This window comes from Watersipora subatra, chromosome 8 (genome assembly GCF_963576615.1).
Source record: "Watersipora subatra chromosome 8, tzWatSuba1.1, whole genome shotgun sequence".
NCBI classification, from domain to species: Eukaryota; Metazoa; Bryozoa; class Gymnolaemata; order Cheilostomatida; family Watersiporidae; genus Watersipora; species Watersipora subatra.
Genome location: NC_088715.1, coordinates 48518870 through 48532732, shown reverse-complemented (window position 1 = coordinate 48532732; position 13863 = coordinate 48518870). Strand labels below are relative to the sequence as shown.

Sequence of the window (13863 nt, the reverse complement as noted above, 5' to 3'; positions counted from 1 at the left end):
CAGTTGGCTTTGACAGTTTATTTTGTAAAACCGCTCTAGTTCAGACAAGCACCTGTCGCAGTTGTCAATACTAAAAAACTAAAGTAAGACATTTTATGCTACATGTTCTTACATAGCGCAAATGTTTTTCTTGCTAGTATTCTTTCCGCTAACACAGTTGGAAGCAGGTAAGTACTGTCGCTTATGAAATGGTGCAATCAATTCATGCGACTTGAATGTGACCCTAGTTCCATTCATTGTCAGAGGCAACAGATTAAGGTTGGGTATCTTACAAGTACCTTAAATGGTCACATTTAAGGTATTTTCGGTATTTTGTGTTTTCTTTGACTATCTATATTTAAGTTCCAATGTTCTTCAATAAGCAATATAATTCAGACACTTAAAACTGTGTAATAGCAGTCTATTCCGATCAACTTTTTCAGACCTCATTTCAATCTACAACTTCATTTTCGGAAACCTACAAAAGTTTAAAAAAATTATTGGATCAAAATTTCTTTATCAAAGATGAGACATAGCCAGAGGCTGTTTAATTTGAGTATAAGTCACGTTTAAAATCATTTATCTTTTTGAAGCTAGCATAACCTAGAAGTAACTACATCACAACTATTAAAATAATTGTTAGTTGGTGTTCATGTTAGTCGGATCAACATTTTTTGATCCAAGATGCGTCATGGCTAGAGGCTGTTTGATTTAGGTTTAAGTCACATTTAAAAAAAATCAATTATCAATTAGAAGTTATCATTGCCTGAAAGCAGGCAACTTCGTTCTAAACAGAATTTAATAGATTTAGACCTTGAGTGAAATTCTAGCAAAAGTGTGGGTAGAAAGCTTTGTCATCAATTTTCAGAATAATACAACCAAGACAAAAAGGTTATTGGAGATAATGACCGACACAATAATTTCACAAGAGATATAACTAAAGACGTAGAATTTCTACCAGCTGAATTTCTTCTAATCGTGACTTCAGAAAGTTTTGAATCGCCAGTTACATAGTTTTCATGGTCATGGTCTTGGTTGTCAGCCAACTTGCACCTAATAACTATCCTTCTGTGTGACATCACATCTGACATGTCACAACACATTAAAAATGAAAAAAACAGTACACAGTCTATGATAATATGAACTGCCCAGATATCTATAGCTGGAGGAAAACCTTATATATACTGTCACTATACATTTTGTACAATCACAACCGAAAGTGTGATTTGTAGAAACAAGTAGAAAATGGCCAGCATTGATATAACAAAGGGAAAAGCGTGCAGTACTATAAATGCCTTGATCTTAAGCCGATAATGTGATTATCGATGCACAACAGTGGTTGGTTAGCCACTCAGCGATATGACATGTATTGGAGCCTAACGGGCTTGTATTGCAACCTTGGAGTGTTACAGTAGGCTGACTTCCTTGCTTCTTCGTTTTATAAAATAAATGAAAAGTGACATTTATACGACTTTTTATTAAAATAACAGTTAGATATTGGTTATGCCTTTTTAAAACTTTCACAAAAATTTGGAATGGATGGAAGTGATTTTATATTTTTCAAGCCAGACCAAGCATTTTATTGGAATGATACAGTAACGCACCGAATCCCTCTGCCAGTAAACCATTGGTTTCACACATTCATTGACTATGTCCATTGATACGAGACACTAATTAGTTCACAATGCTAGTATTATTCTTGTTGCGGCACACATTTCACTATGAATACACGTCTCCGGTTGAAAAGACATTTTATTTCAGTGTAAGTAACAACTGCATCGGAATGTCATTATCAAGACATAGGTAAACACCGCATGACTCAGGTAACACGAACGGGAGCTAGCTCGTATCACACTGCTGATGGATTATAGATCTGTATATGAGAGCGCCGAGATCTCTCTTGTCTTATCAATTATTTAGTCACTGAGTTGATGGGAAAGCGTGTGCTGTAAGTCCACAGAACATTGCCAAAGCATTTCTACAGCAAGGAGATTTGCCTTAGGTAAGCTTGTATTTGTGTGTGACTTATCCCTCGAGGATCGAGTGTGATATCTGCTTAGCTTGCTGCAAGTAGAGTCTGTGCGTGTTTTTAAGAGCATTGTTTCAAAAACAATGGCTGTGTGATAATGGCTCGGCATGCCTGATTCCAGTCGTGAAGGAACCTCAATGACTGGAGACATGCCCAGTTGTAGAGAAGAGTTTCGGGTTGCATGTTATTCTTCTCGCTATCTGCAGTCTGTTTTCAGAGTTCAACTCAACCTGTTGTTTCCAGGTCAGACGTTCTAGACCACTCCGCCATGACTGTTATGAGCTCTATTTATTTACTTGATAGCTAAGCTTGCAAATAAGAATGTGATGGAGCATAGATTTGGTGAACAGCTCAAAACTGAAAGTATGTTCTGTATAGTTACAGGGATCTCTCAGAGATAAAACAAGCTTTGTGTAACAGGTAATGCAGTAAATGTCTTTCCAGTTATTGGAAACAATAGTTAAAAACTAAAATCTGCTTTGATTTGAATATGGATTCGCTTAAAACTAAGGCTAAAAGAAAAACTTGTAGTGACATGTCATCATCAATTTTGGAGGAGCATTGCTTTTTTCAGCAGCACTTTTCTTTTGAGCCAATACTCTGTCCAAAAACTTTGTTTCGAAAAGTAGAGTTCATAAACCGAATTTGTTGACCTAGAGATTGTTACCAAACAGAGACTAAAGCCTGGTTCCCATATCCTATTGCGAGACTCCAGCGTTAACTTGAGCAGCAAAATGCTTGCGATGGTAGGCTCAGCGGCATGGGTTCACATAAGAAGCTGCTCGCTAAACGCAATCGCGTAATCAAATAAAATGTTCGCTCGCCATGTCGTTTCTATACTGGTGACCTTCACATGTACAATGCATTTCATGAAGGTTTTGCCTGTGGCCGTTTGCGAAGTTTGAACATCGCTAAACTATTGCGTTGCCGCCGGCAACTACCGGCGGTCCTTGGCGGTACCCGGCGCATAGGCTCCCATTTCACCGCTAATAGCCTGCGGTGCTGTCGCCGGTGCTTTGCGACGTATATGGGAACCAGGCTTATGCTAGCTAGGTAACTGTCAGTCAATGAAATTTTGTGCGATTGCTAACAAAATCAGGGAAGCATCAAAAAGAATATAGAGGCAGGGTTCATATTTTTAGATTAGTGCAGTGATCAACTGTTTGTGTTTGTTAATTTAAGGTTGAATTAAATCTTATCATGGTCAGCTGATATGAATTGCTAAGTACAACGAACAAACAGTTTCGACAACAAGCAGCTTACCTTAAGAAAAAACTGGCATCTCTGGAAGCTTGCTGGACATCAAAGAATGCTCATTATGTCAGTATTAAAAATAACAAGCGCCAACAGAAAAACTTCCATATATCAAAACATGAAAATGGTGGATATTTTTATAGATTTGAAAGATACTGCAAAAAGTGAACCCAAAAATTTAACATTAGGAGTGTGTTTGATTTCTTTCAAGTAGGGGCACATGATTAGAGTGCGCATCAGGTGGTTGGTTCGTGTATTCACCACAATTCTAAAAGAGATGCAATAGTTTTTGTCTAGAGTTAGGTATACAATGGTACACGATAAGCAAGTAGTGTAGGGTCCATTAGCAGTAGATAAGGGCACTAGTGGTGATGAGTCAGTACAAGTTATGATCCAATCTCTTTATAAATATTTAAGGTTTTCACTCTTGCATCAGCATATGCTAAAGCATATCAGCATATGCTAAAGACTTTTTCATTGGTCATCAATAAAGTGATTTGGGTGTTGGTCACATATCACTGAAAGGAAATGTAAGGGATAACTCCTATCTCATAGATATATTTAAAACTAAACAAGAGCCTATTGAGTACCTCATTTCATGACACCTTCGAACGGATTTGTAATGAAAAATTAAAAATTCAACTTTCAAGATAAGTTTTTTACTTCAATCAATATCTCCAATTATTACTATTTGTGTAAAGTCCTTTAGTACTCTGGTAGCTGCGAGTGTCGTGAGAGAGTATCAGATGTACCAATGAAGCACAACACTTTTAAAATGAGTGGCAGAGGTCTTTGCGTGCCGAACGTTGCTAGTTCGAATCAAGTATAGTTCAATTTCTTTTTCAAATGTGGCAGTGTCCAGATGGACGAACACGGCTCCTATTATAGTAGAGATTAATATAGAGTTTTCTTTTGACCGAGTTTTACATTATTTTATTTATGTCTAACTGAAGAATTCTTTTACAACATAAAGTTAGGATAATCTACAACTTATACTGCTTTTATGATGGATAGTTTTACATTGACTAAGCCGGCGATTTAGGGTGCGTGTTGGCAATCAGAAAGCCTCTTAACTGAATTGATTTATATTCCCTGTTGGCTCTCATTGACAAGCAGGACAGCAAAGTATGGTATCGGCAGCATTGATTGTATCTGAAAAGCTCAACAATGACCGAAACCTTTCAATTAAAGCTTGTTACAGACAGAATTGTCAGGCTAAGAAAGTGAATTGCAGCGCTGTCTCACTCAATAAGAATGTACGAGTGTAATAATTGCTCATTGAAATTAAGATAATCACAAATGAAGTTGCAGTGAGTAGGTAATTGTGGAGTCTGAAGCCTTTCTGAAGGTTTGAAGATTGCACTTGATCTTGGTTGAAAATGCAACTGATCTGAAATATTTAGTAATCTGCAATGTAACTTTGAAAAATTGTCAGACAGCCTGCATTTTCCTATTTATGCAAATTAGTGATAGAACAATGAAAGTGGAATCCACAGGATGATGGAAGGTAGAATCTCATTTCCTTTCCACCATCAATGCATTCATATTCGAACAACGGATTGTCTGCAGTTTCGGAAACAGGAAACAAAAGCTTGAAAGAATTAGTTATTAATAGCAAGATAATGGTTTTAACAATTTTTCAGGTTGGTACATAAATATCAACTATCAAAATAACTTCTAAACAGAACTTTTGGTCGCTATAAAAACAAAATCTGCAAAATTTGGGATGTACCAGCAGCTGTTAAAGCAATTTTAACAACAGATCTAAAACACTTTATGAGAATTCTGCTTACTTCAGAGACTTACAGAGACTTGTCAAGGGCCTGCAGTTATTGTTGTTCAAGTGGTAGTGATACATCAAGTGGTAGTGATACATCCAGTTTTAAAATATAGAGCTTTATTTGAGAGTTGCAAATAAAAATCGGATCTTGAATAAGAATTCTTTTGCTCTTTCTATGTCTGCCACAGATGTACCAAAATGTCTGAAAAATCTCACAGAATAGAGTATGTATTCATTTGGTCTTTCATAAACTTTTCACGATTTATCCCCTATTAATGACCTTCAGCGAAATTCTTGTCACTTCCTACACAATTTCTATCGCTTCATTTATTTTTTCTTCTGAATTTGACATGCAACGAAAAGTTCGGAACAACAGCATTTTGTTGATGATCACCGATGCCAATAAAAGGTTATATATTCATAGAGTTATATATACATAGAGTTATATATACATAGAGTTATACATACATAGAGTTATATATAAATAGAGTTATATATACATAGAGTTATATATAAATAGAGTTATATATACATAGAGTTATATATACATAGAGTTATATATACATAGAGTTATATATACATAGAGTTATATATACATAGAGTTATATATACATGTACATACCGACTCAAAGTCACACGAACGTATCGCTGCAAACAGATCTACTCAAATCAGGTTACGGCATATTTTCACGTCAAGGCAAAACTACTTTCGTGAAATAGTGAGTGATGTGTGATTGGAGCCCGAACACCTTACATGTGCCTTATTTATGTACCTTATAATATAAAGAGGAAATAAAACTTTTACCTATACTTGCACTTACATTTAATTTGTACTTACATTCAAACTTAAACTTATATTTTTACACTCACAATTAGACTTACTCTGACATTTCCACTTACTTTTATACTTACACTTACATTTACACTTACATTTAAAAGTTTTTCTCCTGCTATACACTGACTGCCCAACTGCAAAGAACTTATGCTAGGACCGCATACCAAAACAAAACAATGTTTATTATGTAATACATGAAGGCATTACAAATCCAATCTTATTTTGCCCCTCAAATCCACTATACAATAACAGCTTATTTCACAAAACAACACAAATTTATTTTAATTCATTTTTTTATATTTATTACAACCAAATCGGAAATCGGAAATCAAAAACCCAATTGTTTGCAAGCTAACTAAACAAGTAAGGTCGCTTTAAACAGAATATTCCCTTGTGAGGTCATAAAGCTTGGAAGAATTTAGAATGTATTCATTGTGAACTAGTTGGTCATTCAATCTACCACCAAACCTCTCGTCGGTCAGCTGGCTACCACTTATAATTAGGCATAGCTCAGTCTAATTAACATTGATTGGTTAGCTACGCTCTCTCGTATGACATGCCACTCAACTGAGCCTGTGTCTCTTCAACTGCACATAAAAACTAGCCTAACTTTACTGCTGTTAGCTACTATGTTTTATTCTACAGAAACATTAGGAAACGAAACTTATACTATTTCATAAGCACAACTATTAGTTGATGTCTATGCTTACTTGTGTGTGAGTTTTTAGTACTTATCAAATATTTTAGTGAGTTAATATCATCTGGTAATGCATTTGTAAATTCATATCTATTTTCATTCATTTAATGCTATTGGAAATATCAAAAACACCAACTATTAGCCCAAGAGAAGAATAGTGAAATGTTCAATTTTACTAGTTTTCCCCTATGTGATTGCAGAAAACGAATAGTTTAACATAAGATTACAAAATTGTGTTCACTTTGTCTACATTAGACTTTTCATATAATCTTAAAGTTTTAGGTCAACTGAGTGATTAGTTTTGAGATATCACCAAATTGCTGAAAGTACTTCTATCCAAACGGAAAATGAAAAATGGATGCTGACAGGACATTAGTTTCTCATGACACGCTGATTGTAATTCTTGGTGATGAAGGCTCAAAAATAGACAAAGCTAGAAAGCTTCTTCTCTTCAGCAACTATATAGAGCTTTACATTGAAACTATTTGTCTTTTTATTCATAACAAATATACACACTCTATCAGGCTCAGTGTACATCAACCATTATGTTTCTTTGGTTGTTTCTGAATAACTTCTTTGAAAGAGTTTGAATTAGTAATGAGCACGGGTAATAAAACTTGTTGATTTTGCCGGTTTATCTTCTCTCGAGTCTTGGGTAATGGAAACTTTAAGCATTTCGATCTTGCGCGTTCGGGTTTGGAATTGCGAGTTCAAGCTTTGGTACACGAATCCGTCGAGTAGAGTGGACAAAAACTCGGTCTATTGCGCCCTGAGCTATGAGCACTTTTTAACAACCGGCCTGTTAACAGTGCGAGCACGAATATCGAATGATATAAAATAGTAAAAAAATAAATAAATTGAATGAAATTATAACAAACCCAGTTTCCGAAAAACCCATTGGACAATAAGCACTTGTGCCAAGCAATACTAGCTACTCGACACTCTAAAAATTGAACAGAAAGGGCGAGTCTGAACTCGTTGGCCAAGAAGTAGTCGTGCCCAGCACTAGTGTGAATAAACCGTTTACTAGATTTGATGTTTCCCCTTTCTATTGAGTTCTACAAGTTTGAAACTTTAAAATGGTATTCAGTTTAAAAGAACTGTGTGATTCAATGTGATATCACAGGTGATAGAATGTTGCTAATCCTTCGTTTTTTCGTGACGTCATTTTATTGTTTTCGGCCATCTTTATAGACAATTTTTTCGTTAGAAACACAAAGCTTTTGCAATGATAATTTGAAAACGATGTTTTTGTTCGCAATTTTTTATTATAGTATCAAAACAACACTTGGAAGTACTAATAAATCAAAGAAAAACGATCTTTTTCTACAAAAATGGCGGCTTTTTCGTGAATGAGCGCATGCGCAAACGACTTGATGACGTCAAAAAACACGATGGATACAGTTTAAAATAAGGGGGACTGCTTTTACATACCTGGCTAGGCTTGAAAGTCATAAGGCCTTTTAGCTACCAAAGGTTTTCATCGCAGTTAAACATTTTTGGTAATAGAAAAGTTCAAAAGCCGCGACAAACAACACTTGTCTTTGAATCATTAATCACTCAAGCCATCGACTTAGACAAGATGCGCTTCAGTCTGTCACCATCATGATGAGTCAACGTTAATTGTCTCATCTAGGGTTGTTTATCTTTTCTCAACTCCTGAGGGGACTGCCGCTAAGTACTTCAATTTGAGCTACTAGCGAGGGTACGCAAACAATTACTAGCACAGATTCGGCATAAAGGAATGGATTGATATGATTGTGAGTTGATTCTTAGGACTGTTTCTTTTTAGAGTGCACTATGTATCTTCCACAAAGAGGGTGGGTAATATCACGTGCCTCACAGATAAGGTGTTTGTCGCTAATGCATGCGCATTTACATCTGGACATAGCTATAAAATTTTGAGCTGATGATAGCGCATGATGCAATTGAATAACATAATGCATTGGGCATATCAGCGCTTTGCGCTTGTGGGTTTATTAAGATAAGGGTATTTAAACATATGGTTTTATGACACTAAGGAAAGCCATCATATCTCTATGTTTACTTTATTGAATATTCTGTTCCAAGGAGATTTACATCGCTATGTTTCTTTACTATGTTTCCAATCTCCAAGCTTGCGTCATCTGCAAGTTTTCATGTTTGCGAAAGATGTAGACGACACTTGTGGATGATGTGCAAGAAAATTGCATGCAAGTTATTCCATTTTAGGTTTTTCCGTATTTTACAAATTTCAGTCATTTTTATTCCGATTAGAGCAGTTTTAAATGCGCTGCTATGAGCTTGGTCACAGAATTTCTTATCTTCTTTAACAAAAGGCAAACGTTAGTCCCCGATATGTGGATATTGCGGACTGTTTATTAAAATACTTATCACACAGTAATTCGTAGTGCCCACAACTCAAAATTCAAATTCAAATCATCCGTATCATAGAAACATAGTACATTAGAAAATGCTGTTTTCTGATTGGCTTTTCTGTTTTCATTGGCTATGAGAACAATGAAAAAATGGAATACCTTTGCCAGAGACGATTTCGAATAGTTGTATTGCAGCGTGTTAGCACTTGCTTTATTCTTTGTACCTTTTTTAAGTCAGTTGCACATAGCATACTTAGGAGAAGGCAAAATTCTGGAAGCTACTGAGCAAACAAGCCTTGTTATATCATAAAATGTTAGGAATTCTAATCTGAGCATTGTCGTTGCTAAAAAAGACCGTAATGGAGAAATTAGTTAAAGTTTAAATGGTCTCCCAAACTGACTGGGATGATCGTAAGCATCCCTTATGTTCCCTACTCATACCCTAAATGGATAAAGAGGACTAAATGTTGGATACGTTCAAATATATGTATCATAAAATGAGATATCTAATAAGCATTCATTTGTTTCAACTTGTATCCATAGACTTGGAGTTATCCCTCATGCGCTACTTTCGGGGATATGTGACCCCCATGGTAAAGACCTGCTAATGAATCCAGTAAAACATTTTTTATCATTCACTGCATCCATTTGTTAAAAGTGCTAAGTGTAAGCCATAGTAGCTTGACAGCATTATAAAACTTATAAAATATCTCTGACAGGCATCATCATGCATGCATTTATCTGCTGACAGGGAGCTCTTCCTGACTCAATTATTCTGAACAATCACATACCCTTTCAAGGCAAAAACTGCTGTATTTCTTTTGAAATCATGAGGCATTGAGGATGGGTAGTTTGAACACCTCAAATGTAGATAGTCATATACCTTGTCTACAACAGCCTGCGAGAAAAACCAGGAGTAGAATAGATCAAGTTTTGTTGGGCCTGCCGCGCTTATCTGAGACCAGAAGGCTTGTAGCCGCTCATGTAAGGCAAGGCCATCTAGGAACTGAGGCTTTTCCTGACCTCCTCTACAAGTTTGTCTTGTTGATTGCAAGCTAAAGGTCCTGTTTTGTAAGCTTTATTTCTGGGTATTTCAAATGTAAAAGCAAGGATAAAAGTGTTTAATCTTGTCAAATTAAATTTGTTAAAAAAAAGATTTTAAAAAGCCGATGTACTTTTATGCTTAATTAATGTAGATTTATATAAATGGAAAACTTTATTTTACAAGTTAAAAAAAATTGTTATACTAAGTTTCGTATATGGCAGTCTGTTGTGCTATGAGAGGTCGTCAAGTAAATCAAAAGAGCACAGAAACAGCTATATGAGCAATAGCTCTATAATTCTCGAAGGTTAACCACCAGTGCAGGTGATAGCATGCATGATAGCATGGGGTAACATACACCAGTGCAGGTGATAGCACGCATGATAGCATGGGGATAGCATACACCACTGCAGATGATAGCATGCATGATAGCATGGGGATAGCATACACCAGCGTATGTGATAGCATGCATAGTAGTATGAAGGAGGCATACGGCAGAGCTTAATGTTGTGAGTTCACATCCAGTTTAATGCAATGTTTTTCTTCATCTTCTAACCATGGTTTCGTATTCGCTTCTTATCATAGCAAAGATTACGGTATTCAGTTGAGCAGCCTGTGCATCTTACTTATATTACAGTGAAGCTGGCTGTTAGAGCAATATGATTTCCTCCAGCAACAAAAAACTTAATTGTAAAGTGATTCTTCTTGATGAGTCTGCTCAAGTTCATCAAGTCCAGGTAAGTATCATTACTTGTCGCATCTTGAACATCCACTATGAATGACAATCCTGTACAAGTATAATAATAACCATTGAGATAATCACTTCAACTACATTTTGTACCAATTAAAATACATGGGTAAACCATTTCGAGTGTTTTACTTTTTTCGCCAGTCTTTTTTCAAGCAAACTGTTTAAAGATAACAAGTGGTGGAAGCCAACTCCAAATTAGTTAGATACGTCGAATGTAACTATGGAATTTTATTTCTACAAAGAAATGATTGTTGGCAAGTTTTTATTCCAATAGAAGCAAATTACAGTTAACCTTCTGGCATAAAATTCGAATTGATGAAAACTAGTTTGGCCTTCGAACTAATAGATTTTTAGTAGTTTTTACATGCCTGTTGTATATATATGTTGTTTATAGCGTTGCTATCAATTCATATTGCCAACAAATTTTTATAAACTTCACATATGACAGTTTAACAGATCAGTTTTACCAAAATTTATGTACAGTTCTACTGCCTATAGAAAACTTATACAAAGTACTAGCACTACCAACACACTACCGTCAATAAAAAAATGAGTGTGTGAAGTTTATTCTTTATCGAGCTGCGGTTAGATTTTAGCCAGTTACGAGAAACTGATGCTTCAAAAGAAGTGAAATTTCGTGACTTTGCACAAAAAACTCTGATTAAAAACGTGATGATAGCAGGCTGTTTCATTCAAACATGGTCCCGCGGGTACTTCAAGTTCATGGCTCAAAACAGACTCATCACATTGAATCGTAAACAAATGCATGTACCATAAGATAGGAAAGTTGACCGATATACTGAGTTGGAAACGAGATACTATTGATACAGTAGCCGTCCAAAGAGCCCCTTTCATTGCTGATCTTTCATCAAATTCCTAAAGGATTTCTCCTCTTTGTTTCCTTAGATCTTTTAGAAGCCCATTCATGTAGTTATTGTAGATGGGTTGATAGACCTCTCCCACTACCTAGCTATCCTCATATCAATTCTATTTATTGTATAATACTATAGAATTTACTAGTCTGAGCTGAGCCTTACTAAAGAGGGATAATGGAGACAACGAGATTTAATCTGTTCACTTTTTTTAGTGACACTTTGACCTTAGAAGTGTTTCTTGAAATTTGTGTCCCGCTTTACGAGTTAGCCTCAAACAGAGTGCTGCGAGACATTTCAAAAAAGCTTTGCTAAATAAGATGTGAGATCTTTTAGACGTAATACAGCAAGTAGTTGTTTTCTGTCACACTCTGTTTCCATGACAAGGTTTGTGTTATACGTAAAGTGGAAACGGCAAAAAAGCTGCCAATTAAGCAAATTTTGTTACCCACAATTTTTTACTGAATATCTCATGCTTACGAATGATGGAAACACCACTTGCAAATGATGCCTAAGAAAATACTGCGCAAGCTATTCCATTTTAAACATTTTCTACACTTTTGTTGTTTTTATTTCGATTTGAAAAGTTCCGAAAACATGGAAATATTTGCTCTGACTTCTTTTTTAACAAAGCGCCAGCATTAATCTGCACCACGCCACCATCCAGTAAATTGCTTATCGCACAGAAACTCAATGTGCGCACAACTCCAACTATAAATCATCATCATCATAGAAACATGGTCAGAAAGACACAAGTGTGCGAACCTACTATCTTGAAACATGATGCAATGTTATTTGTAGAGAAAGGCTCTAGCCTCTGAAGTCTACAAATTGGTTTTCACGGAGCTCAAGCTAACAGAGAGTGATTATTTTGGCCTCGAATACACGCATGCTAAAACCAATGTTGTGGTAAGATGTTAACAAACAGCTTTAACAGAAGGTTAATGATAGGCAAAGTCAAAAATCTCAAATTAACTGTTAAAAATATTATGTTTAGCTCATATATCACTGGTTGTCCTGTCGCGCTTTTAATCATCCACTGGTCGTTTATCTTCCTTATATTGAAAACCAATTGACTGGTTGCGAAGCTATTTTCTCATTTATATGTCTTGACAGGACAAGTTTTATCCAAGCGTACGATTGCCTTATGATGACTAATATTTAACATAGCACCAACTAAATTGTTTGTTACACATCCATGTCTAATATCGAAATCTTTGAGCTGGAACTGAGACTAAGCCAATAATTCTTAGAAAGTTATCGCCAAAAGTAAGTAAATGGTTGTTACTTCCATTGTGACTTTGTCCCGATTTCAACTTGAAAAATTGCATCTGCAAGCGAACTTTTACAAAACTGTTAGAGGTGGCCACATGGCAACCAAGTTTTAGATATCTCAGCTGAAGCGGTCAACCTTTGCAAGGAGTGGTCAGTGGTCACACCAGCCAAAAACCAAACTTGAAAAACTGCGATTCGTTTAGTCATTTTTTGTTTTACAGCCATTTGATTCCATATATCATTTTTTCAACCTTGCTCAAATCGATTTGCTTTAAAAAACCCAAATCCTGTTTCATTTTTAAATTAGATGTTTTCTAATCAAACAGAAGTGGGATAATAATGCAACTGAGTACACGCAAGGCTTTTTATTCCACTCACATATCCTTCGCCTTCCACTCACGTGGTCTGACATTTTTACAGAAATGTGATACATTTTGCTTTGATTGGATTACATGGTTGCACATGATAGCTAAAGAGGTGTTGACAGTAGATATAAATATACCTGGTAATGCATCAGTAGAGCCACAGAGCTAATTCTTCATATGTATTTCAATGTTATTACTATTATGAGAATTGAATGCTGCCTCGTAATAAGCAAGCTGGATGTTTGCTTCAATTTTTTTTCACTAGTTACTTCTGAGAGTCATTGACAGAGTTACTGTGTCAGTCACAGATTTCTAAAAACAGAATAATGTAGATAACGTAACGTTTCTGGGTATGCCCACCCCATTCTACAATAGATAACTTACTAACCACAGCAGTACTATTTACGAAAAATGTTAACTGATAAGTTTGACTAATTCGTACCAGTCAGAGATGTTAGGAACTTATGTAAAATTAATGGTAGAAGGAGTCAAGAAACCAAAGATATTTCTTAGAAACATTGGCAGCACCTTGAATAAGTAAGTTAATATTGCATAACATTAGTCACACTGCTTTGTCACATTAATAATTGGCATTTCAATGTAGCTAAATCTAATCTCATAACTTCC

General features: G+C 35.7%; 1 protein-coding gene across 1 annotated transcript in view; it reads left to right on the top strand.

Moving 5' to 3' along the window:
• The first annotated feature begins 1790 nt into the window (after positions 1-1790).
• LOC137402184 (band 4.1-like protein 5) overlaps positions 1791-13863 on the top strand; it is a 29833-nt gene continuing 17760 nt past the window's right edge. Inside the window, exons 1-3 of the mRNA XM_068088666.1 lie at positions 1791-1981; positions 10611-10710; positions 12398-12505. Of these exons, the coding sequence (XP_067944767.1) occupies positions 10633-10710; positions 12398-12505 (186 nt within the window). The 5' untranslated portion in view covers positions 1791-1981; positions 10611-10632. The remainder of the gene's footprint in view (positions 1982-10610; positions 10711-12397; positions 12506-13863) is intronic.